Below are 24582 nucleotides of genomic sequence, written 5' to 3'. Positions count from 1 at the left end.
AGAGTGGGAGAAGTGGCTTATCGTATCGCTTTACCGCCGATGCTTGCAAATTTACATGATGTATTTCATGTGTCTCAGTTGAGGAAATACATTTCAGATCCGTCCCATGTGATCCAAGTAGATGATATACAGGTGAAAGATAACTTGACGGTTGAGACTTTACCTGTGAGGATTGAGGATCGAAGGCTGAAGCAATTGCGTGGCAAGGAAATAGCTTTAGTCAGAGTAGCTTGGGGAGGACCTGCTGGGGGAAATGTTACCTGGGAGCTAGAGAGTCAGATGAAGGATTCTTATCCAGAGCTCTTTACCTAAGGTATGTTTTCGAGGACGAAAACTCTTTTAGTGGGGGAGAGTTGTAACACCCGTATAATTTTAATTTTTTAATTTAATTTGAATATTAGATTAATAATTATTATTATTATGGATTTTATTAAAATAATGGGAAAATGATGGTTAATGGCATTTGGGCCATGTGTGAGATTAGTAAGAAGAGGGGGGTGTGGTGCAGTAAAGCCCTTACTAATTTAATATTATTTTTCATAAAATAATTAGAATTGGAGAATTGGGAAAGAAAGAACGTGAGAGAACAGAAGTTGGAACAAGGAACGTGAAGGAGAACCGTAGAGGGAGAGACCAAGAACCAAGATTCTATCTGAGGTAAGGGGAGACTCTCCGTTTAATCTCTTTTATCGTATTATAGGTGATAGTATGGATTAGGAGTATGATTTGATCCATTGATTCTATATTCTGAATATTCATCTGTGTTCATCATTAAAATTGAACTGTTAATCCCTAATAACTGATAGATTTAGGGTATGATGAATAGAATTGGTAGGGAATCATATACTATGGTTATGGATGAATTCGTATGCTGTTTAGATGTGCTTTTCTCTGGTTTTTGGACTCAAAATCGTGGACTGGTATGAGTAAAAACGAATGGGTTTTGGACTGTTACGAATTCTGCAGGTTCTGGGCATTTTCTGGTGTTTTGCGTATGAAACAGTGCCATACGCGTATGGGATGGGGTCATACGCGTATGGGGGACACTCCCAATGGGCTATACGCGTATGATACGCAGTTGACCTGTCCCAAACACCATGTACTGGTGTTTTGCGTATGAGAGCGTATGAGGATGCTCATACGCGTATGGGAATTTGGAAAGAGGAAAATTATTCTGGTGATACGCGTATGGCTATACTGATACGCGTATGAGGTTGATTGTAGGCAAAATTTGATCCTGTTGAAATGCGTATAATACGCGTATGAGGCAAGGGGATACGCGTATGGACGCGTATGGACCCTATGATACGCGTATGGCTTCTTGTATGTGAAATTTCTGTTTTGTGATTTTTCTGGAAAGTTCGATGATGTGTAACTTTCGATTTGTAGGCCTGTTTGTATGCTGTTTTAGACTGTGTAAACCTTGTGATGTGATTCTGTGGTTTACTGATGATTGATTGTATTGAATGATGTAATGTATATATGAACATGCTTAGTATTAATGATGATGATGATGAAATGAGTATAGATGATGCTACTCATAGAATGGTGATGATGAAAGTATGTTATATATATGTTGCATGCATTCATAAACATGGGCTGAATCCTATATGATGAGAGGATTCAGCGAGGGGCAGAATTCCCATTGTGTGGAATTTGTGCTGGCAGGGCCGTATCTGGATGATGATGGATCGGTCGGTGGATGATTTCCACTGGTGATGATTGGTACCACATGCATAGTGTCAGTTTCATACATGTGCATGATTTGTTTATAGCATGATGATAGATGTTACACGTTGACTGTTTGTTTATCTGTGGATGTATGAATGATTAAATTGTCTGAGTATGAAACAATTGGGTGAATGATATAACTATGATATGTTATTATTTATGATGCAATAACATTGGTTAACTGTGATGAGACTCACCCTTACTTGTTGTCATTTTCAGATTGAGGATAGAGGCGTGACTTGGTGAGGATTAGCTCATAAGTCGGTTTTAGTATTGTGTCGGTGTCATGCTCTGGTAGATGTAACACTGGGAACGCTTTGTTTTGTTTTAGAGTTTTGTTTATAACTCTATTTATTTATGATGTTTGAAGTCTGATACATTGTTGATGAATGTTGACTTGATGAAGTATTTCCGCTTTGTTCTGTAAAACATGAATTGATTAATGAGTTATGATCTCAGGTGTTTTCAGTGAATGCATGACTTATACTGACGCGTGTTTTATTATTTATGAAATTATGATGCCTCTCTACATGTTACTCTGATTTAATAATTGTCTATTTGCCGCGGGTTATTAGAGGGGTGTTACAACTTTGACATGATTCTTTATGGCATAGATGATTTGCAAATCCATGTCACTAATCTGAAAGTGATTTGAGTGCTTAGGCATAAGTATGTACGCAATAAAATAATGCAAAATACGGTCATTAAGCGATAAATTTTCCTAGTAGAGATGGATCCGGTTTGAGGCCGCCAATTTGCATACAATATCTTGTTCAAAGACACAACGAATGCTAAAGTATTAAGCCCACTGTTATACCCCAAAATTTGCCCACATCTTTTTTCAAGAAAACTCCAATCTGAAAATTAAGAGTCTCATATAATCATGGATTTTTATTTCAACAAATATCCTAACATATGAAACACTTAGTTTTTAGAACTTTTCTTATACAGTAATTTGGCTTGCAGTTGAATTTATTCTTACGCAAATGCCAAATACTGTTTATTACTTCACACATGCTATTTATTTATTTACAGATAAATAGTACTGACACAATTGGTACAGAGTTAAATCTTTTTGCAGGCGCAGAATCAGGAAACTCAGACTGTACTGGTAACAAGTAGATTATTATTATCTTTTGTTTCCCACTAATTTTTGTACTATATTCCATTATTTTCAAAAATCTTTTCAAATCTCTTTTTCAAAAATCACATCTCTCTTTTTCCCAACACTATCTCCACTTTCTTTCAAATCTTACTTCCACTCAAATTTTCCTTTTGTACGGAATCACATCATTCCCCAACGTCTCTATCCTCCTTTCCATTCTATAAATACCTCCCATTTTCTTCCATAAAATCTCACATCAAATCCTAACTCATCTTTCAAATTCCTACCTCATATCTATTTTCTCTTCTTCCCTGACAAGAATGGCAAAGTGGATAGAGACACTGTCTCTTACAGTCATCACCATTGCTACGGTGATCATAACTTTCTTCTGCCTGCATAGTCCTGAAGAGTGTGGACCTGCAATGGTTGCACTCCCAATCATCTACATGTTATTGTTCATAGCATGGGTCATTAACCGTCATTCCTGAAGTCTGCCGTGATTCTTATTTCTTAAATGTACCGTTTATTCGTCGTACTGTTCAATATAGTATGTAATATTTGTACTGTCAGTATTAAATGTTGTACTATTTGTCATAATATTGCTTAATTACTAAGATAATATTTTGTGTGTTTTCTGCCAGTCAAATATTCCTATTTCTGTGCATTAAATGATTTTCAGGGTTATTATCGGTGATTTTGCCCGCATACAGTAAATATTAGTTATTTATTATGTCTGTGTTTTTCTAACAAGTCATGTAAATAAACTTTCATTTTTCACATAAAACAAAAACAAAAACAACAAAAAAGAAAATTAACTTTGACTGTTGATTTTTCACTCTAACTGCTACGTCAATACCTGAATAGTCAGTCGACAGCCAAACTGCTGGCAGTACAATTCTCAGTGTTTTGTACCATCAATCAAATCAATCTTTCACAATTCAAAATTCCAAGATTTTTGTTCTAGAAGTCTTCTGAATATCACGCGATTAGTAGAGACTCAACACTGCACAAAAATCAGGTACGCTTAACTATCTCCTACATAAACAGTCCCTGACTAGGGTTTTCTTGTTTTTACAGGAGAAACAAGTTTTGAGAGCTCAAATGGATTTCATACACATCCATATATCTCAAAGTACCATCATACAAATTTTCAAACTTCAATTCACTCAGACGCACCGTCAACAGCTCGAACAGTCAACAGACGACCCGTTTGACCAAAAAAGTCAACAGACAGTCAAAAATGAATTTTTTTGTCAAAGTCCATATTTTGTCAAAGGATTCATCATTTGATCATTGGATGATCATAATTCATCAAGGAAAGATCAAAAATCAACAAAACCCTAAGATTCAAAATTAGGGTTTTTGCCTGAAAAGTCAACTCAACTTTGACTGATCATAACTCTCTCATCCTTCATCCAAAAAATTCAAACCAAAGCTCATTTTGAAGGAAATTCAATTATCTTTCAAATGAAATTGATCCCATGGTCATTGCATTCACCATTTGAAAAATATGACCAAAGACATTACAGGTCATTTTCAAAGTCAACAAAAAGACACTTTTTTCAAAAGGACACACAAGGAGCATCAAAAATCATTTTGACATGAGACCAAAGACATTGGTTAGAGGACTCTTTGAGGTTTCCAAAAAGTGAAAGATCTCCTTCATATGACAAAAATTGAGGGATTTACACCTTGTTGAAGTTGGCTAAATTTTGGAAAATGCATGAAATCAACATTGCTCAAAAATGCATTTTTTCCAAATGGGGCCAAGTTTTCATGGTTCAAACATCATTTCCATAATATAATGGGCCTCCCACGACCAAGACAAAGCCCACATCATTTTTATCCATTTTTGATTTAATTTTATCACATATAAGATTAAATTTAAAAAGGAAAATGGAAGAATAATGGGTAGCTTATTTTCCAAGCATGACTCATCAAATAATCACTCCAATTCTGCAGCATGAGATACAAGGAAGGTCTATGGCAAGAGGTGTGGAAAAATTAAGCAAGGGTTGCTTGATTCTTAAGCTAAAAAGGTCAAAATTTCAACAAAAGCAATCAATGCTTTTAGCTTCAATTTTAAGCACCTCATGGCTTATAAATAGGCAAGCATATTTCAGCAACAAAAGGAGAGCCAAACACACACGAAAATATATCAAGAGCATAGCCATCAACTTCACAAAATTCTCAAAAAATCTCATAACTTATGTAATTTTCGTTTTCATATTTCCAGCCACTATCAATACAAAATAATCATCCTATTACTCTTGTATAACATCATAGGTAAGGATTGACTCATAACATGTGAATGAAACAACCTTAAACATGCTCACGATCATCTTCATGTTCATAACCATGTAGCTTTCGTTTTCGTGTGAATGCTTAACTATAATACAAACTAATCATTTGAATGGACTCATGGCATGACATAGAGTAGATTTGAACGATTACATGCAAGTTCTAACGTGGTTTTGAAGCTCTACCATTTTTAAGCTTCAAAGATGTAAACCTTTCGTTTTCCATGATAGAGGCTCCAAATAAAAAAACTAATACCACCAATGAACTCAGAGCATCCTAATTAGGGGATCTGGGTTGCTTTTATTGTTTGGAACTAACGTTTTTGCAGGTTTCTAAAAGTATGGAAAAAGCAAAGAAAATCCGCAGGTAATGTTGTAGGTAAATCCGCAGCAAATTCCATAGGTAAAAGGTTGAAGAAGATGAATAGTATGTTGGAAATCTTGACCAGCACGCGTGGCACTTCTGGCGCTTCTCATTCGCCAGTCAACCATTCTTACCATCCACATGCGCATGGTGGGGCCCAACTGACTTATTAAAAGTCTTTGTGATCCCACGTGATCAGTTAATGCATGCACACCATGTTCTCTCTAATCTGGGCCATTAGATCATGGTTTTGATTCATCCAACGCACCAGACAAAGCAGTCCTTACCATGGACTCTCAATCCAACCACACCTGATCGTATCCTTTTATATTTTCTATTTCTATTTTAATTTCTTTGCAAAATTAATTAAAAATAGTTTTAAAAATCCAGAAAATATACAAAAAATATTTTTAGACTTCTAAAATAATATATTATTTTCTGAAATAAAAATATTTTATTTTTCTTCATAATTTCAATATTTTGCATAATTAATTAGTATATATTTATATATTTGCTTCTTAATTATTCTAACCAATCAAAAAATCATAAAAAAATTGTTCTTAATGTTAAATATTGTTTATATATTATAAACTAATTTTGTACATATTTTGAATAATTTTCTCTCTAAGTTTTAATTATTTGTATAATTATTTGCATAATTATGTATTAATTAACTTAATCAATTTCAAATCCATTCCAAAAATTCCAAAAAAATTAGTTTTGTTTTAAAATTAATTGACAAATATTTTGTACATATTTTAAACTTAATTTCTAGGTCTAAATCTATTTTCATCTTTTTTCTTCATTTTAATTTAATTAATCATGCATTAATTATAATTAAAATCAATCATAAAAAATCCAAAAACATGCCTTTTATTTTTCTTGCAATTTAAATTCCTAGATAAATGTATAGGATGTCAAATTCATGTAAGTAGGCTAGTTTACGTTTCCTGCAAAATCGATGTAATAGCGTAGATTTACTTTCCGCACTTTACATTTCCGCATTTTAATTTCCAGCAAATATAAACTGCGTGTATGTCAAAGATAAAATTGAACCGTTAGATCACTAACTTCAAAGATAAAATATCTGAATCCAAACACAATCACACTTGCACCTCTTAAGGTAATCCCTTCTCATTCTTTTCAAAATCAAAGTCAAAATTCTACTATTTTGAGTACAAAATCGAACCTTGCGTTTATATCCGGTGAAAGGATAGATTTTTAAAGGAAATAAGGATAAAGACCTTACAACTCAGGGTAGACCTCCTAGTTTGCTTGCTCAAATCAAAACAAACAAAATTCTCATACACTGTTGTTTTTCAAAACAAAACTTTCAAAAAAGACAATACTTTGTATACATCCAAGCACGGATTATTACAAAGTTAACGTTCTTTTCAAAACATCTTTCGAAAGATAAACAAGCATTTTGTATACATCCACACACGGATCATTACAAAATTCAATTTACAAAAGTATTTGAAACCACATATGAGCATTCTAAAGCAATTGAAAAGTGATCGAAAAACAAGTGAGCTAAGCAAACTTAAGAGCCCATGGATAACCATGGATACAAAGGGTGCTAACACCTTCCCTTTGTATAACCTACCCCCTTACCCAGAATTTCTTAAAGGTCTTTTTTCTGTTTCTTTTATAAACCTTTCCTTAATTGGATAAAATAAAAGGTCGGTGGCGACTCTGTGAATTTTCAAAAATGCGAAAGCATTAAGCGATAAAAAAGAGTCAGTTCACGTATCTCTACAGAACAGAGGTATGGCCCGGGATTAAAAAACGGAGGTCCACACCCACTTATCATAATATTTAAATTTTGGCTCTTCACAAGTATAACCATGACGAATACACACACCGACAGATGTAACACCCAAACAAGTACTAAATTCTTCCAATGTCAACATAATTTCTTTCTATCATAAGAAGACAAAATACAATCAGCCTTAATCGATAAATGTGCATAAAATATTTAACCAAATTCAGGTAAATATATCCATAATCACCAATAAAATCACTTATTCCTTGAAAGTTGAACAACCCATGAAAATTAAAGCTACTAGATGGAAAAGAGACAAGATTGCCATATTTTAAAGGTGTCAATGGACGGTGTTTGATGTTGAAGAGTAACCTCATTGTCTTTAGAGAGGGTTCCATTATTTCGATGCCAGAATTATGAGCTAGGTCAGAAGAATTTTCTCCCATATTTGCCTTGCCTATATATTTCCTTGGAGGAGCCATTGATGGAGCTTGGAATGAGAGGAAAAAGGAGACTTCGGGTTTCGGGAAGTGATTTTTGGATTACAGCTTGATTGGGGGTTGTGGGTTTGTTTGAGAAGAGAAAATATTTTATAGTGGGTTTATGTGAGTGGATTATTAAGGATTTATGTTGGTAGTTGGAAGGAGATGGGTGGGTAATTAAGATTGTGTTGTACCAAGGAGAGTGAGTGGAAGAAGATTTGACCAAAACATTAAAATGCATTTAAAAGCAAAAAAGAAAGAAAAAAGTTATTCTGAAAAAAAGTTGTTTTGGAGCATCAAACTGTTTAACCGGTTATCAGAAAGAGTTTAATTGATTACACCCACGCGCTTGACTAAAACCAATAGCTTGGAAGAAATTTTTTTAATTGGTAACCGATTACCAGAATCATGTAACCGGTTACATGCAGGAAAAATTTGAAAAAAAGTTTAAAAAATAATGGCTTTGCAACACACTTATGTACAAGTTTAATATCAAAATAAAAACATCTAACATAGAGAGGACATGTATATGCATCATAAAATCATATAAGACAAACAAAAACATATAAGAGGTAGAATTCACATATGATATTGTGAATAAGCTAAGGAATGAAGTATGTTAGCATGTACCTTGTTTGATGAAAAAAGTGCTTGTCTTTGAAGTATGATTGTAAATAGATCTTTGAATGCTCATCGTACGTCGTGCTCATCCAAAACATAACTTTGGGAAACTAACCAAAACCAATATTGCTGCAATTTGGATAATTGCAAACAAAGTATAAACAAATTGGGCCAATACTATGATCCACCATATTACAGATGGAAAAAAGAAAGAATATGTGGTTTCTATTTGGTGGACTGATAACAAAAATCTTAGAGCTCAATTAATTCAACCTATGTGCATGTAGGTATCATGACTGCAACAATCGGTTGACCTATTTCATTTTGACGATGAAAACACTCTGGGGAAGTCTTTATTTTATGAGATGATCAAGTTGGTATGCTTGGATATCAATATGTCAAAGCCTATGTATAAAGGAAAATACCAATGTCAAACAACGTTTAGTAGATTTGGTGAAGATCTCTGATCAAGCAAACTCTCTGATGATGGTAGCTATCAAGAAGCCTTATCAAGTCTAATCAGAGAGAAGAAGACAAGTCTCATATGGAGTGTTGAATAAATGGTGAATCAAGCAAGAGGTCTTGAATCTTCAAATTTGTATAAGAGCCTCTCTAATAAAAAAGCCTCTCTAATTTTATAAAACTACCGATTTTTTTTCCTATCTAATGGATTAAAAACTCATTCTAATCAATTAAAATTGTATTTCACATGGCATAATTGATTAATCCATTAGGGTTAATCAGTTATCACTTTTGTAACCCTAATATTTGATTAGAGGAAGCCATAACCGATTAGTGACAATGCCATTTAAAAATATTTCATATTTCAACTGCGTAATCGATTATAAGCATTAAAAAGCCCATGTATTGTTTTCAATTTCGTGCCAAACTTTATCTTATAAATTGAGGGCTCATTTATCGTTTCATACACACACAAAAATTGTATTTTAAATACTTATTATCAATATTCTCTCTCTATCCCATCTTGTACTTGAAGTCATTTGTCCAGTAATATATATATATATATATATGATCTTACCGGTATATCAGAACTTGAAAGTGGGCCAGCGACTTTGAGCACAATATTAGTGATGAGGAGGAGGGGGTGTACCTGCAAGGCACTCTAATGCTAAAGTAAGTAGGAGCACAAATATGTTTGAGTGTTTTGAGGATAAGATTTGAATTACCTGACCCTCTCAAATGAGAGGGTTTATATAATTTTCCCCCAGCGCTTGGCCATTGGTCCATATTTGGGCTGGATCGGGGATTCATGCCCAAAATATGTGACTGCCATGAATCTAGACGTAAAAGTAGGAATCCTGAATGGATGTCTGTAACTAGCTATTGGTCGGACAGAGATGTACTTCTCGGTGGCAAAGGTGCCCAGCAAGTATAAGGCCACTTTATCCCCGACCAAGGGGTAGAGCGGATGTTTTACTGTTGGCACAAATAGAGGTCTGTTGTCCTTGGGCTAGAAGAAGACGCGTCCTCGACAGAGGGGCAGGGAGAAATGAGCTTCCCTTTGCCCTCTGTTGGTTGAGCCAAAGCTATTGGATCATTTTTGGTGCAAAAGTAGATTGGGTCATTTCTAGCCATTGGGCCAGTCCGAAATAATATATATATATATATATATATATATATATATATATATATATATATACACACACACACACACACACATTTTTACTTAGTGCCTTCAGAGTGAATTATTATCTGTGAGGTTTTGGCTGAATCCTATTAAAGTATTTTTCTCTTTCTACTCTAATCTCCTTCATTCAGCTGCTTATTCCTTACACTACAAAAAAATGTGTAAATTATGGCGGTTAAAAATATATTATTATGGCGGTTTCAACGGCCACAATTTACAAAAATGGCGTGTCTAAATTACGCCGTAAATTTGGTTGTCGTTAGGAAAATAATGACGGTTTTTCATTAAACGCCACACAAACCGCCATAATATACTAAATAGGAAAGGGGCGGTTTTTATAAGCAAACGATGTCGGGTTAAACCCCTGTAATTATCATATATTTCCTAAAAAAATTAATGCAAAACCAATAATATTATCCTCCATGTAAATTGAAATACCGAAGACTTTCATAAATGAAATACTAAATATCAGTACCAAGTTACAATTATATTACTTATAAGTATGAAGTATTAAACACACTTTTAACTACACAAGAAATTAAGTTTAACTTTTAAACAATATTCACATAATACAAGTTATGTTTAGCATAATGCTTACTAATAGTGTCCCATGATCCCAAATTAACTATGTTGCCAACAACCACAATATTTATGTACTGTACTTCCTTCAATCAAACAAAATAGTGTACTGCTACCTACTGCGGAATTTCCTGTCAAAATTATTATCCACGATGGTTTTAGCTGGGGACGAAAATCTGCAGGTAACGTGTTTCCTGCGAAAATTTAGCTAAAATCCGCAGGAAATTCGAATATTTTTTAGTAGTGTTAAGGCGGTTCTAACCGCCATTTCTTTCAGAAAATTTTAGCATTTCATAAAAACGTCATTTTTCACATAAACTGTGTCGGTTTAAAATAACAGACCTAATTAAATCTCCGTAATTTTCCCGATTTTTTGTAGTGTTATTTGTTTTTCAAATTTGTTTTAAACTATGATTTATTAAAGACTTTTTTATTTTTTCAAATCTATACAATTCAATCTCCCTTTACAAGTGCGAGAGACTTTTTGTCCAAAATATTTCAAATAGCATTTAACTTTTCATGCATTAAAATAATTATTAGATAATATTTTTATTTCTTCAACATTATCCTTCCATAAAAGAGACTTTTGCAGCAATAAAAAAAGACTCGAGTAATAACATTTATTCCATTTTTTCAATTTTTTATTTGTTTGTCCCTTAACTTTTACTGTTTGAATTCTAACTTCCTTTCTATAGTATTTTTTTTTAATATTTTCAATATGCTTTTGACTTCTTATTTTATTCATATAAGTGATATATAATCATATCCACTAAAATAAAAAAGTCAAAATTTTACCCTAATTCATGAACTTTTCACCTCTTCAACTGTATACACATATCCATGGAAATATATTAGTTCTCATATATATTCTAAGAAATATTACAGTGAAATTAAATTTTGATATACATAATAAAAATTATTTTCTTTCATATTATATTTTTTAAATTTTAATAAAAATAATAATCTCAAGTGTTCAAAAAAATTAAATATATATTTAGTTTAATATAAATCATGTGTCCATTCAAATAATATGTATAAATTTTATGAATATTCAATTACTTCATATTATTATCAATCATTCACCCACTCTTTATTCTACTTCGCTCTTTTAGATTAATGATTAACACATTCTCAAATAAATATTTGTAATTATAAAAAATTGTATATTTGGGTTTGAACGCAAAATTTTACTTAAAAGTGAATTGTGAGATATTGGATCGAACTCTAGTATGGTCGAAAGGTAGCTTCTTGGTTCGATAGGATTGAGCATGAAGTCGAAGGTTGTTCACATGCTTGTGTCGAAGATGCTAGGGTTGTTAGCATGTTAAATTAGGTTTTAGTGTTTAAACCCTAATTTGTTAAGTTAGCTTGTTTATTAAGTTGGCTTGTATAATGGGTCTTGTGGAAAAAAGCCCATTAGTTAGTATGTTAGGTTTTATTATAAATAGCATACTAGTCTCTCATCATTGCTAAGCTGCAAATCCTAATTTAGGGTGAGAGAGGTTATTTGTTATTCTTGTAAACTTGTAATCTTGTTTTAAGAGAAAGTAAAAGAATAGCAGTTATAACCAATTCTTGTGTTCTTATTCTCTTCCCTAATTCCCTATTATACTTTGTTATTGGTATCGTTTTTCACAACAAATTGGTGCGGTGAGCGTGGAGAAGATGCCTTCAACAAAGTATGAGATTGAAAAGTTCACCGGAGTGAATGATTTCGGTCTGTGGCGCTTGAAGATGAAAGCCCTACTGGTTCAGCAGGGTTGTTTGGAAGCGTTGAAGGGAGAGGCAGCCATGAATGCAGAATTGACGGCAGCGGAGAAGACAAATATGATCGAGAAAGCACACAGCGCAATTTTGTTGAGCCTTGGTGATAAGGTTCTCCGGCAGGTATCAAAGGAGACGACGGCATCAGGGTTATGGGTGAAACTTGAAAGTTTGTATATGACCAAATCGCTGGTAAATCGACTCTACCTGAAGCAAGCTTTGTATTCATTCAAGATGATTGAAGACAAAGTATTGGCTGAGCAGTTGAATATGTTCAACAAGCTGATTCTTGATCTTGAAAATATTGATGTGAAGATCGATGATGAAGATCAAGCGCTGTTACTATTGTGTTCTTTGCCTCGATCACATGCTCACTTCAAAGAAACTCTCTTGTATGGAAGGGAGTCCCTGACGTTTGAAGAAGTTCAATCAGCCTTGTACTCTAAGGACTTGAATGAACGAAAGGAGCATAAACCTTCGACTGTTGGCGAAGGTTTGGCCGTTAAAGGAAAACTCTTACGAAAGGATGGTAAGTTCGACAAGAAGAAAGGCAAAAGTCAGTCGAAGACTTACAGTGGCGAAGCATCTGGCATTCGATGCTACCATTGTAAGAAGGAGGGTCACACAAGAAAGGTGTGCCCTGAACGCTTGAAATATCATGGAGGTAAGGATAATGGCAACGCTGCCATTGTTCAAGATGATTTCGAATCATCTGATGTTCTTGTGGTTTCAAGCAGTGACTCTAAGAAGGAGTGGATTATGGATTTAGGTTGCACTTGGCACATGACTCCAAACAAAGACTTGTTCGAGGAATTATGTGATCAAGATGGTGGATCAGTATTGCTGGGAAACAACAAGGCTTGCAAGATTGCAGGTGTTGGATCTGTGAGATTCAAGCTCCATGATGAGTCAATAAGGTTGTTGACTGAAGTTAGGTATGTTCCTGATTTGAAGAGAAATCTGCTTTCTCTTGGTGAATTCGACAAGAAAGGATATGTTTTCCAAGGAGAGAAAAGTATCCTAAGAGTCATGAAGGGTTCGAAGGAAGTCTTGAGAGGCGTGAAGAAACAAGGCTTGTATACCCTTGAGGCTGAAGTTGTAAGTGGTTCGACAAATGTTGCATCCACGAAATCTTTGTCGAAAACAGAAATCTGGCACATGAGATTGGGCCATGTCAGTGAAAGGGGTCTGGTCGAATTAGGGAAACAAAATCTGCTTGGTGGAGACAAAATCGAAAAGCTGAAGTTTTGTGAACCCTGTGTACTTGGAAAATCTTGCAGAGTGAAGTTCAACAAAGGCAAACAAAGAACACATGGATCCCTTGATTACATCCATGCTGATCTTTGGGGGCCTGCAAGGTGTCCATCACATTCAGGAGCAAGGTATTTTCTATCCATAGTAGATGATTATTCCAGAAAATTATGGGTATTCATCCAGAAGACTAAGGATGAAACTTTTGAGAATTTCAAAAGTTGGAAGACTCTGGTTGAAAATCAGACTGGCAGAAAGGTCAAGAGGTTGAGAACCGACAATGGCCTTGAATTTTGCAATGAGGCATTCGACAGTTTTTGTGCTGCCTCTGGTATTGCAAGGCATAGAACTACTGCAGGTACTCCACAGCAAAATGGTTTGGCTGAAAGGTTTAATCGAACTATTTTGGAGAGAGTCAGATGCATGTTGACTAGTGCGGGGTTAACAAAGGTGTTCTGGGCTGAGGCTGTTTCGACAGCAACATATCTGATAAACAGATGTCCTTCGACAGCGTTAGATATGAAGACACCTGAAGAAGTTTGGTCGGGACATCCACCAGATCTCGACAAACTGAGAGTATTTGGCTGCGTAGCCTATGCTCACATTAGGCAAGACAAGGTCGAACCTAGAGCTCTGAAATGCATGTTCATGGGATACTCTGAAGGAGTCAAAGCTTATAGGCTATGGTGCCTAGAGCCAGGTCACAGGAGGTGTATCACCAGTCGAGATGTAGTTTTCAATGAAGCTGAAATGGCTTTTAAGAAAACTGATGATGTTGGTCGAAGTACAGAAACATCTGACGAAGAGCTGGAACAGGTAGAGATTCCTGTTGAGGTGGAGCATGTTGATGCTGAATTGCATATCCCAGATGAAGTCGAAGAAGAAGCAGAAGATGCTGAAGTTGAGGAAACTGACGATGACTACCTATTGTCGAGAGATAGGTCGAGAAGAGTCATCAAGCCACCTCAAAGACTTGGATATGCAGATCTTATAGCTTATGCCTTAATCTATGCAAGTGAGGTTCTAGACGAAGAACCTAGAGACTATAAGGAAGTTATGAGGAGTCGAAATAAGACTGAATGGCTGAAGGCCATGGATGATGAGATGAAATCTCTTCATGATAATCATACTTGGGAACTGATCAAGAAACCTGATGGGGCAAGGTTAGTCAGCTGTAAATGGATTTTCAAAGTTAAGGAAGGAATTGAAGGAGTGACGTCGAAAAGATACAAGGCAAGGTTAGTTGCAAGGGGTTTCACTCAGAAAGAAGGTGTCGACTTCAATGATGTGTTTTCTCCTGTTGTGAAGCATAGGTCCATTCGAATGTTGCTTGCCATGGTGGCACAGTTCGATCTTGAACTGGAACAGATGGATGTGAAGACTGCGTTCTTGTATGGTGATCTAGATGAAACGATCCTGATGAGGCAACCTGAAGGGTATGTCGAAAAGGGGAAGGAAGATTATGTGTGCAAGTTAAAGAGATCTTTGTATGGGCTGAAACAATCTCCTCGACAGTGGAATAGGAGATTCGACAAGTTCATGGCACGCATAAGTTTCATTAGAAGTCAGTTCGACCACTGCGTTTACTTCAGATTTCGACCTGGTAATTCATTTGTTATTTTGTTGCTTTATGTGGATGATATTCTCATAGCAAGCAACAGTGTTGAAGATGTGATGAGGGTGAAGGCTGAACTCAATAAGGAGTTCGATATGAAGGATCTGGGAGCTGCTTCCAGGATTCTTGGAATTGACATTCGGAGAGATAGAAAGAAGTCGAAGATATGCTTATCTCAAGAGGCATATCTACGGAAGATTCTTGAAAAGTATGGTATGTCGAATTCGAAGCCAGTTGTGACTCCAACAAACCCTCAATTCAAGCTGAGTATTGATCAGTGTCCCAGTACTGATGTCGAAAGAGCCTATATGAATAGCATCCCATATGCTAATATAGTCGGCTCTTTGATGTATGATATGGTCTGTACTAGACCCGACATAGCTTACGCAGTCAGTCTTGTAAGCAGGTACATGGCGAATCCTGGAAAGGCTCACTGGCAAGCATTGAAGTGGATTTTAAGGTACATAAATGGGTCTCTGAATAGAGTCCTAATTTATGGTGGAGCCTTGGGTGAAGATAGTAATGCAGTAATAGAAGGATATGTCGACTCTGATTATGCAGGTTGTATGGATTCCAGAAAATCTATTTCTGGATATGTTTTCACTATGTTTGGCACTGCAATTAGTTGGAAAGCAACACTTCAGAAGGTTGTTGCTCTATCAACCACTGAAGCGGAGTATATTGCCCTAACTGAAGCTGTGAAAGAAGCATTGTGGCTTGAAGGTTTTGCGAAGGAGCTGAAACTTCAAGGTCGAGGTATCACTGTTAAATGTGATAGTCAAAGTGCAATACACCTGTCGAAGAATTCAGCCTATCATGAGCGAACTAAGCACATTGATGTGAGGCTGCATTTCGTCAGAGGAGTAATCGAGCGTGGAGAAGTCCAAGTGTTGAAGGTTTCGACTGAAGACAATGCTGCTGATATGATCACCAAGACATTGCCGAGTTGCAAGTTTTTCCACTGTATGCAGTTGATAAAGCTGCATGAAGAAAGCTAGTCTGTTCTTTGACGTTGTAGAGTTAGGTCCAAGGTGGAGATTTGTGAGATATTGGATCGAACTCTAGTATGGTCGAAAGGTAGCTTCTTGGTTCGATAGGATTGAGCATGAAGTCGAAGGTTGTTCACATGCTTGTGTCGAAGATGCTAGGGTTGTTAGCATGTTAAATTAGGTTTTAGTGTTTAAACCCTAATTTGTTAAGTTAGCTTGTTTATTAAGTTGGCTTGTATAATGGGTCTTGTGGAAAAAAGCCCATTAGTTAGTATGTTAGGTTTTATTATAAATAGCATACTAGTCTCTCATCATTGCTAAGCTGCAAATCCTAATTTAGGGTGAGAGAGGTTATTTGTTATTCTTGTAAACTTGTAATCTTGTTTTAAGAGAAAGTAAAAGAATAGCAGTTATAACCAATTCTTGTGTTCTTATTCTCTTCCCTAATTCCCTATTATACTTTGTTATTGGTATCGTTTTTCACAACATTTCCCGATTTTTTGTAGTGTTATTTGTTTTTCAAATTTGTTTTAAACTATGATTTATTAAAGACTTTTTTATTTTTTCAAATCTATACAATTCAATCTCCCTTTACAAGTGCGAGAGACTTTTTGTCCAAAATATTTCAAATAGCATTTAACTTTTCATGCATTAAAATAATTATTAGATAATATTTTTATTTCTTCAACATTATCCTTCCATAAAAGAGACTTTTGCAGCAATAAAAAAAGACTCGAGTAATAACATTTATTCCATTTTTTCAATTTTTTATTTGTTTGTCCCTTAACTTTTACTGTTTGAATTCTAACTTCCTTTCTATAGTATTTTTTTTTAATATTTTCAATATGCTTTTGACTTCTTATTTTATTCATATAAGTGATATATAATCATATCCACTAAAATAAAAAAGTCAAAATTTTACCCTAATTCATGAACTTTTCACCTCTTCAACTGTATACACATATCCATGGAAATATATTAGTTCTCATATATATTCTAAGAAATATTACAGTGAAATTAAATTTTGATATACATAATAAAAATTATTTTCTTTCATATTATATTTTTTAAATTTTAATAAAAATAATAATCTCAAGTGTTCAAAAAAATTAAATATATATTTAGTTTAATATAAATCATGTGTCCATTCAAATAATATGTATAAATTTTATGAATATTCAATTACTTCATATTATTATCAATCATTCACCCACTCTTTATTCTACTTCGCTCTTTTAGATTAATGATTAACACATTCTCAAATAAATATTTGTAATTATAAAAAATTGTATATTTGGGTTTGAACGCAAAATTTTACTTAAAAGTGAATGAATATAAAATAGCGAGTTCAAATTTATGTTTCTAAAATCGGATATCTCTCCAATTTTCAAAGAGCCTATATTATTTCTTACATGAAAATTATCCATACAAAATATAATTTATTCTTTATTAATACTGATCATATAATTATTTATAATATTAATTCATAATAACACTTAGCAATTGATCTATAATATATATTTTTTAAATTCCTTCCTAATACAATGCACTAATATACTAAAATGTAGTATTTTAAATGGAATATTCAACAAAAAAGATAATATTTTCAATTTATATTGGCTAGAAAACTCACAATTATTATAGAGTGCATCTTTTATATATATATATATATATATATATATATATATATATATATATATATATATATATATATATATATATATATATATATATATATATATATATATATATATTCATGTGAAAATATGAGAATGAATCTAAATCATTAAATTTTAAAATAAACGGTGGAGAGATAAAAAAGAATTACACATAATATCCGTCATTTATTTTAAAAGTTAAAGGTCCAGTTTCATTCTAATATTCTCGCATAAAAATGTCATCTCATATGATACGTCATATATATATATATATATATATATATATATATATATATATATATATATATATATATATATATATATATATATATATATATATATATATATATATATATATATATATATATATTAGATTCAATTTAAAAGTTGTGATTTGAAGTTAAAACTCAAATAAAACATATTAGTTGAGCAATCTCATCCACTTATATACATAAAATTAAAAAATATGATATTATTATTTTATCATTTTATATTTTTGGTATATACTTGATAGTGATATAATACGATTTTTATTATATTCAAATTACAAAATATTCCTTATGATATTTAGTAGTTAATGTGTTTGATATACACTTAATATTTTAAATATACACTCAATATATATTTAAAAAATTTAAATATTAATTTTTTTAATATTTTAATTTTATTAAACTAATTATTTATTTTAAGACTTAATATTTTTTTTTGGGTCATGTAAGTTAATCTTGAAGTTTGTTTTGATCCTTTAACTCAAAAAAAAAGTTTATATTACTCTTTTAACTTTTTGAAATTTACCTTGTTAGTCTTTTTTCTCTAATTATGGATAGAAAAACTCAGAAATCGGTCGTTAAAATCCGTCATTAATTAGATAAAATTTACTAACATGGTATATTTTAAAGAGTTATAAGACTTATAAATTTTTTAAAATTAAAGAATCAAAATAAACCTTGAAATTAACATACACACAAAAAAGAGTATTAAACTTTATTTTAAATTAATAATTAAGATAAATCATTAAAATATGCGCTTATCTATTCGTTTGGTTTTTAATGCAATTCAATTCTAAGATATTAATTTGAACTAAAGAGACATGATATTATAAATTTCAATACTAACTTATTATATTATATTGTATTACCAAACACTTGTGACAAAATAAGATACAATAGTCATATTCTCTCTTCCTATTTTAAATTTAAGAAAAAATTATTTATAAAATAATCACTAAACCTTCCATTTGTCAACATTCACGAATTTAGAAGAAAATCCATGACTAGTAATAAAATTATTGCCTTTTTTTTTACTAAATCATTTTTTGTCATTTTTTTTCTTTATTTAAAGTTATTCCGAAATTTCTCGAACGTTTATTCCGTGTATATAAAGGGTCTAAAACTCACATTTCTCAGACATAAATAAAAATAAAAGAAACAAATTTCAATATTTTGCAAGCGTATTTCACTATCTAACTAGGTTATAAATGGATTACTCAACGAGAGCTACTGGTGGATCTGATGAAGAAGATATTGATAACTCAAATAATGGTAATAGACCATCCAACATGCGTTTTACAATCTATCAGATAGCCATACTTGAAAAGTAAGAATGCTTCTCTTATTTTCTTTTTGAATTTATTTATGTTCTTAATTTATTTATTTTATTTGAACATACACCATTTTCAATAACTTGTTTATATTAATAAATTATATTAAAAAAATTGTTGTTAGAGATCTTTATATGTAAATAGATTTATCATGATCAAATCATTTTCTGTACTAACCTATTATAATTAAGATTTTCGATTTTCAATAGATTCTTAAAGCTTTCTCAAAGTTTAAATTTTTGGATCCGATATAAAACTAATTCTTGAGTTGACAACAAAATGCTATTCTTTTGTTTGTTCAAAAATTATATTTGATTTTTTTAATATTATAATAATATATGTAAGGGATTTGCTAAATTTTCTCCATTTTAATATAAAATAATATAGATGGTAAATAATTTTAGTATAATTTTATATAGAAAATAGAGACTTAAAAGGAATAATGAGCAAATATGAACTCCATGATTATATTATTTCTATATTTTCTTCTTGCTTATAAAAAAGTATATTTCACTTTGACTAAAGAATTTTTTCTTGAATTATATAGTTATTTAACTCATTTCTCAACACTACCTTGTTTAACTTGGAATACTTTTCTTTTTTTTTTTAATAAAGATACATGGAACAAAATTATCACCCAGATAAGGCCCAAAGAAGTGAACTAGCTAAAGAGATTGGGCTTGAGCCCATACAAGTGAAATATTGGTTTCAAAATAGAAGAACTCTAATGAAGGTATTTTATTTGACAATTTCCTTATAGATTTTCCGGAGAAAATTCTGCTGAAAATCCCAAAATACTCCTAACTTCGGAGATGCATCTCCGAAAAAAACTTTTTTTACTTTAAAAAAAATGATTTTGAAGATGCATCTCCGAAATCACTTTTTTTTTTTTACTTCGGAGATCCACTTTTGAAATATAGGGACGTTTTTAGAATTTCGCTGTGGTTTCTAAGAAGGTTGGGAGGTGGATAAAAAAATTGTCTTTTATTTTCACTAATTTCTTAATTTCATTCCAAATTTATTTCACATGTTTCTCATATATTTAGTACTAATCATTTTATATATTTGTTACATTTAGAAGCAAAATAGTAGAGAAAATAATAATGCTCTACGTGTTGAGAATGATGATCTTTTTCATGAAAATATGCGCATGAAGGAGGCATTGAAGGCCAAACTTTGCATAACTTGTGGGGGTCCTCCGATTGCTTCTAAAGAGCATGAACTTTCTATCCAAAAGATGGAAGAGCAAAACATCAGACTTAAAGAGGAGGCTAGTGACTTTTTTTATTGATTATATTCTAATTTTTACTAAATATTGATAACATATTTTATTACATTTTTTGAAATTAAATATGTTTTAAATATCGCAAAAACCAAGTGGTTTAATTGGTTGAATTAAGAATTAACCAATTATCCCCTGGTTTGATCCCAATTATAGTGCAGTTTGTTTTAGGGTGACAAAATGGTGGGTCTTGTCGCATTTTCTTTTTAAAGAATCGGATTGTAGATTAACACCCTATAATATGTTTGTCACTTTCCTGTTATTTTAAATTTTTGTGGACATAAACATTAAAAAAAATTTTTTTACAACTCTTAACTTTTATGGGGACGATGCTCACATGCCCATCCACTCTACCTTTATTTTCTTTTTGAGCGAGACAAGATTTTAGCGTTGCACCTTCAATTAGATTCACTCAATTTTATTGCAGATTTTCGTGTGGGGGATGGGGGGTTTCTAAACAAGACTAACATGCTTGTTTTTCACCTCTATTTTACTTAATAAGATCGAATTAGAATTAAATCGCACTTGGTTTAATTATTTCATATCTTTTTTTCATTTTTATTTAATTATTAATTTTACTTTCTCTAACCAACAATATATTTTATTTTACATTTTAATTCATTTGTGGTTGAATATATTGAAATATGATCTATATGTCTCATTGGTTCGGTCGAATGTCATGTTTTTAACAACTTTGGTGTAAAAGGGCTAACTAGTTATAAAATAAATTATTTTAATTAAATATAATATATATTTATAATTTAAATTTTACTATTTTAGGTTGAGAAAGCTTCCACTCTTTTAGCAAGGTACACAAGAAAAGAGATATCACAACTCGAGTTTGAGCAATCTATTGCTCAAACAAAAGCATTTGCAAGAAATTTAGATATTGAAATTCCACTAAGACAAGAAACTGGTGGAAGTTCTAGTCATAATCACAATCATGCCATGCCAGTGAAAGAACCAAAATCAAGTGGTGATGTGGAAAAATCAATAATATCTCAAATTGCAGCTGTTGCAATGAATGAATTAGTGACACTTGTGCGTATCAATGAACCTTTTTGGGTGGACTCTTCTAGTGTGGAAGATGAGATATCAACTCTTTCTCATGAAATTTATGAGCAGACTTTTCCAAAACCAAATCACTTCAAAGGTGAAAATGTAGTTAAAGAATCATCAAAGTATACTTCACATGTCAACATCAATAGCATGGAATTAATTGACATGTTATTGGATCCGGTAAGAATGCACTTTTGACTCATTTGTAAAAATTTATTCTTATAGATATATATCATCTCTATAAAATATTTTAATTGAAATAGGTGAAATGGGCGAAGTTATTCCCAACGATTGTTTCGAAATCAGAAACAATTAAAGTGTTTGAAAATGGATTGATGGGAAATCGAGATGGAGCATTGCAATTGGTAACTTAATTTTTGTGTAAATTTAGGTTTATGTTGAAAGTGTGTTGACTATAACACTTATGGATTTTTTTAATGTGGATTTTATGGCAGATGTATGAACAAATGCATATTCTCTCACCTCTTGTGCAACCTCGTGAATTTACCATCATTCGCTATTGTAAACAAATTGATGTTAGGACATGGGTGATAACAGATGTGTCATATGATTCTTCTCTACGAGAAATTAGTCCTCCTACTCGCTCTTGGAAACATCCGTCTGGATGCTTGATTCGTGAATTGTCTGTTGATTTTTGTTCGGTTAGTATAATTACATATTGATTACATATTTGTGAAATATAATATAAGTTTTTGTTGACAAATTCAAATGACTTGGCTTTTCTAATCTAGACCACACAATTCATATTTCGACATTGGAAAATTAGTAAAAATACAGGTTTCAAATACGAGTCATCTGATCTTGGTCAGACAAATCAAGTTGTTTGCTTATAAAAAAATTAATTCGCCAACTACAAGAATTACTAATGTTCAAATATATTATCAATAATTACATATTTTATGTGTTAGGTTACTTGGGTTGAACATGTGGAATTGGATGATAAGATGCATACACATCACCTATACAAATATCTTATTGATATCAATAATTTATATGGAGCAAAAAGTTGGATTAAAGAGCTTCAAAGAATGTGTGAAAAATCGGCCAGTTTCTATGTTCAAAGAATACCTGATCAAGAATCTGAAGGAGGTTACAATTTCTCAACTCTACTCTACAAATAAACCCTAGTTTTTAATCCAGGTTTATTTCCGATACATATTTAATGTAAAATATTATAAATGTCTGTAAATTCTAGTTCAATTGGAAAAATATGATATTGTTAGATTGGACGCTAACACCTGTAAATTAATTTATATGTTGCTTGTTATTCAGTGATCCAAACACTGGAAGGGAGGAAGAGCGTGATGAAGCTTTCACACCGAATGGTTAAGATGTTTTGTGAAACTTTAGCCCTAGAAAGTAAATTGAACTTTCAAAGTTTAATTGAAGAGAGTGTTGGAGGAATAAGCATATCTATTGATACAAGTACTGGTAAAGGAAAACCAAATGGCACTGTTGTTTGTGCTACTTCCACACTTCTCATTCCTCTACAAGCTGATAAAGTTTTTGAGTTCCTCACTGATCATACCGAAAGATTTAAGGTTTGATATCTAGTTTAACATTCTTTATTGTTTATCATAATCATGGTTTTATATTACACTATAAACCTTTTATTTGACATATAAGATTTTAACTTTTTATTGAATAATTGTTATCGATAACATGTTCATTTATATTTAATTTTACAGTGGGATGTACTTTCGTACGAAAATCCAGTTCAAGAGATTGCGCATATGTCTAATGGACATCCAGGAAATTTCATTTCTATTATTAAGGTATTTTTACGAAATAAATTCATTTAACACGAATTTTTGTCACATTAGAATCAAACACAATGTAAATTGATTTCATTTTTTTATCACGTGGATTAGCCTTCGATCCCGGGCATTGACAACCAGATTGTGATTCTTCAAGAAAGCTTCAAATCAGTTGTGGGATCATATGTTGTATTTACTCCAACTGATGATGCATCTTTACAAGTTGCCATTAAGGGTGAAGACACAAGAGGAATGCATATTCTCTCTTCTGGTTTTGTTGTGTGCTCAAGTGAAAAAGAAGATGAAAACTCCAAAGTTGGTTCTTTGTTGACTCTAGCTTACCAAATTTTGGCTTCTACTTCAAATGAAGGTATGATGTTGAGCACACAAGCTGTATCAAATGTCAACAACCTTTTGACTACTACCCTTGTTAAAGTGAGAGATGCACTTATGATGATGTAACAATTCAATGCAACTCTTATTAATGTTTTATCACTTATTGTTTAAGAATAATATTTTTCAAGTGATTTAGGGAATAACATTGTCTCCTTAATGCTCACATTAGCCAATTGAATAATTATTATCATGTTGTTTGTCTAGTATTTTTGTTAGTGAATTTTATTGTTTGTACAACAATTTGAGATGATTTAGGATGAAATAATCTAAGAAATGTGTAATAATATGTAGTACCTATTTCACTTGATAAGGTCAAATAAGAAGTATAAGGAAAAGTCCAAAATTAAATGTGTCCCTAACATATTCTTATTATTAATTTTGCAACTCTTTTTATTTCACAATTTTCTCACTCAAAACTTTAAAACATTTTTGTTCGAGTTATAAAATGCAAAAATCAATAAAGGGTTTATGAGTTATACCTACTAAAAGTTCTTAAGTTTAATTGGATACTCTCCAGATCAATTTTTGAAGACATGACTAAGTCGTTTTTTACTTATAAGTACTCTCCAGATCAATTTTTTGGGACATGACCAAG

At 32.3% G+C, this 24582-nt stretch overlaps 2 protein-coding genes across 2 annotated transcripts; both read left to right on the top strand.

The window, feature by feature from the left end:
* Positions 1-20616: 20616 nt before the first annotated feature.
* Positions 20617-22955, top strand: LOC131596778 (homeobox-leucine zipper protein HDG11-like). Its single transcript, XM_058869519.1, has 5 exons — positions 20617-20742; positions 21535-21993; positions 22077-22178; positions 22269-22475; positions 22743-22955. Exons 1-5 carry the CDS (start codon positions 20617-20619, stop codon positions 22953-22955), a joined length of 1107 nt encoding a protein of 368 aa, XP_058725502.1.
* Positions 22956-23111: 156 nt separating this feature from the next.
* LOC131598818 (homeobox-leucine zipper protein HDG11-like) lies at positions 23112-24190 on the top strand. Its single transcript, XM_058871380.1, has 3 exons — positions 23112-23375; positions 23523-23609; positions 23706-24190. Exons 1-3 carry the CDS (start codon positions 23139-23141, stop codon positions 24051-24053), a joined length of 672 nt encoding a protein of 223 aa, XP_058727363.1. The 5' UTR covers positions 23112-23138; the 3' UTR covers positions 24054-24190.
* The last annotated feature ends 392 nt before the right edge of the window (positions 24191-24582 follow it).

Source organism: Vicia villosa, linkage group LG4, assembly GCF_029867415.1.
Source record: "Vicia villosa cultivar HV-30 ecotype Madison, WI linkage group LG4, Vvil1.0, whole genome shotgun sequence".
Lineage (NCBI taxonomy): Eukaryota > Viridiplantae > Streptophyta > Magnoliopsida > Fabales > Fabaceae > Vicia > Vicia villosa.
This window is presented reverse-complemented; position numbering and strand designations above follow the sequence as displayed.

What these genes read in the sequence shown, in the direction of transcription:
- LOC131596778 (XM_058869519.1), top strand. Translation starts at nt 20,617, where the DNA reads ATGCGCATGAAGGAGGCATTGAAGGCCAAACTTTGCATAACTTGTGGG. An exon ending in ACATCAGACTTAAAGAGGAG is followed by an intron (nt 20,743 to 21,534) that starts GCTAGTGACTTT and finishes TTACTATTTTAG; the next exon opens with GTTGAGAAAGCTTCCACTCT. An exon ending in TTGACATGTTATTGGATCCG is followed by an intron (nt 21,994 to 22,076) that starts GTAAGAATGCAC and finishes TAATTGAAATAG; the next exon opens with GTGAAATGGGCGAAGTTATT.
- LOC131598818 (XM_058871380.1), top strand. Translation starts at nt 23,139, where the DNA reads ATGAAGCTTTCACACCGAATGGTTAAGATGTTTTGTGAAACTTTAGCC. An exon ending in ATCATACCGAAAGATTTAAG is followed by an intron (nt 23,376 to 23,522) that starts GTTTGATATCTA and finishes TTAATTTTACAG; the next exon opens with TGGGATGTACTTTCGTACGA. An exon ending in ATTTCATTTCTATTATTAAG is followed by an intron (nt 23,610 to 23,705) that starts GTATTTTTACGA and finishes CACGTGGATTAG; the next exon opens with CCTTCGATCCCGGGCATTGA.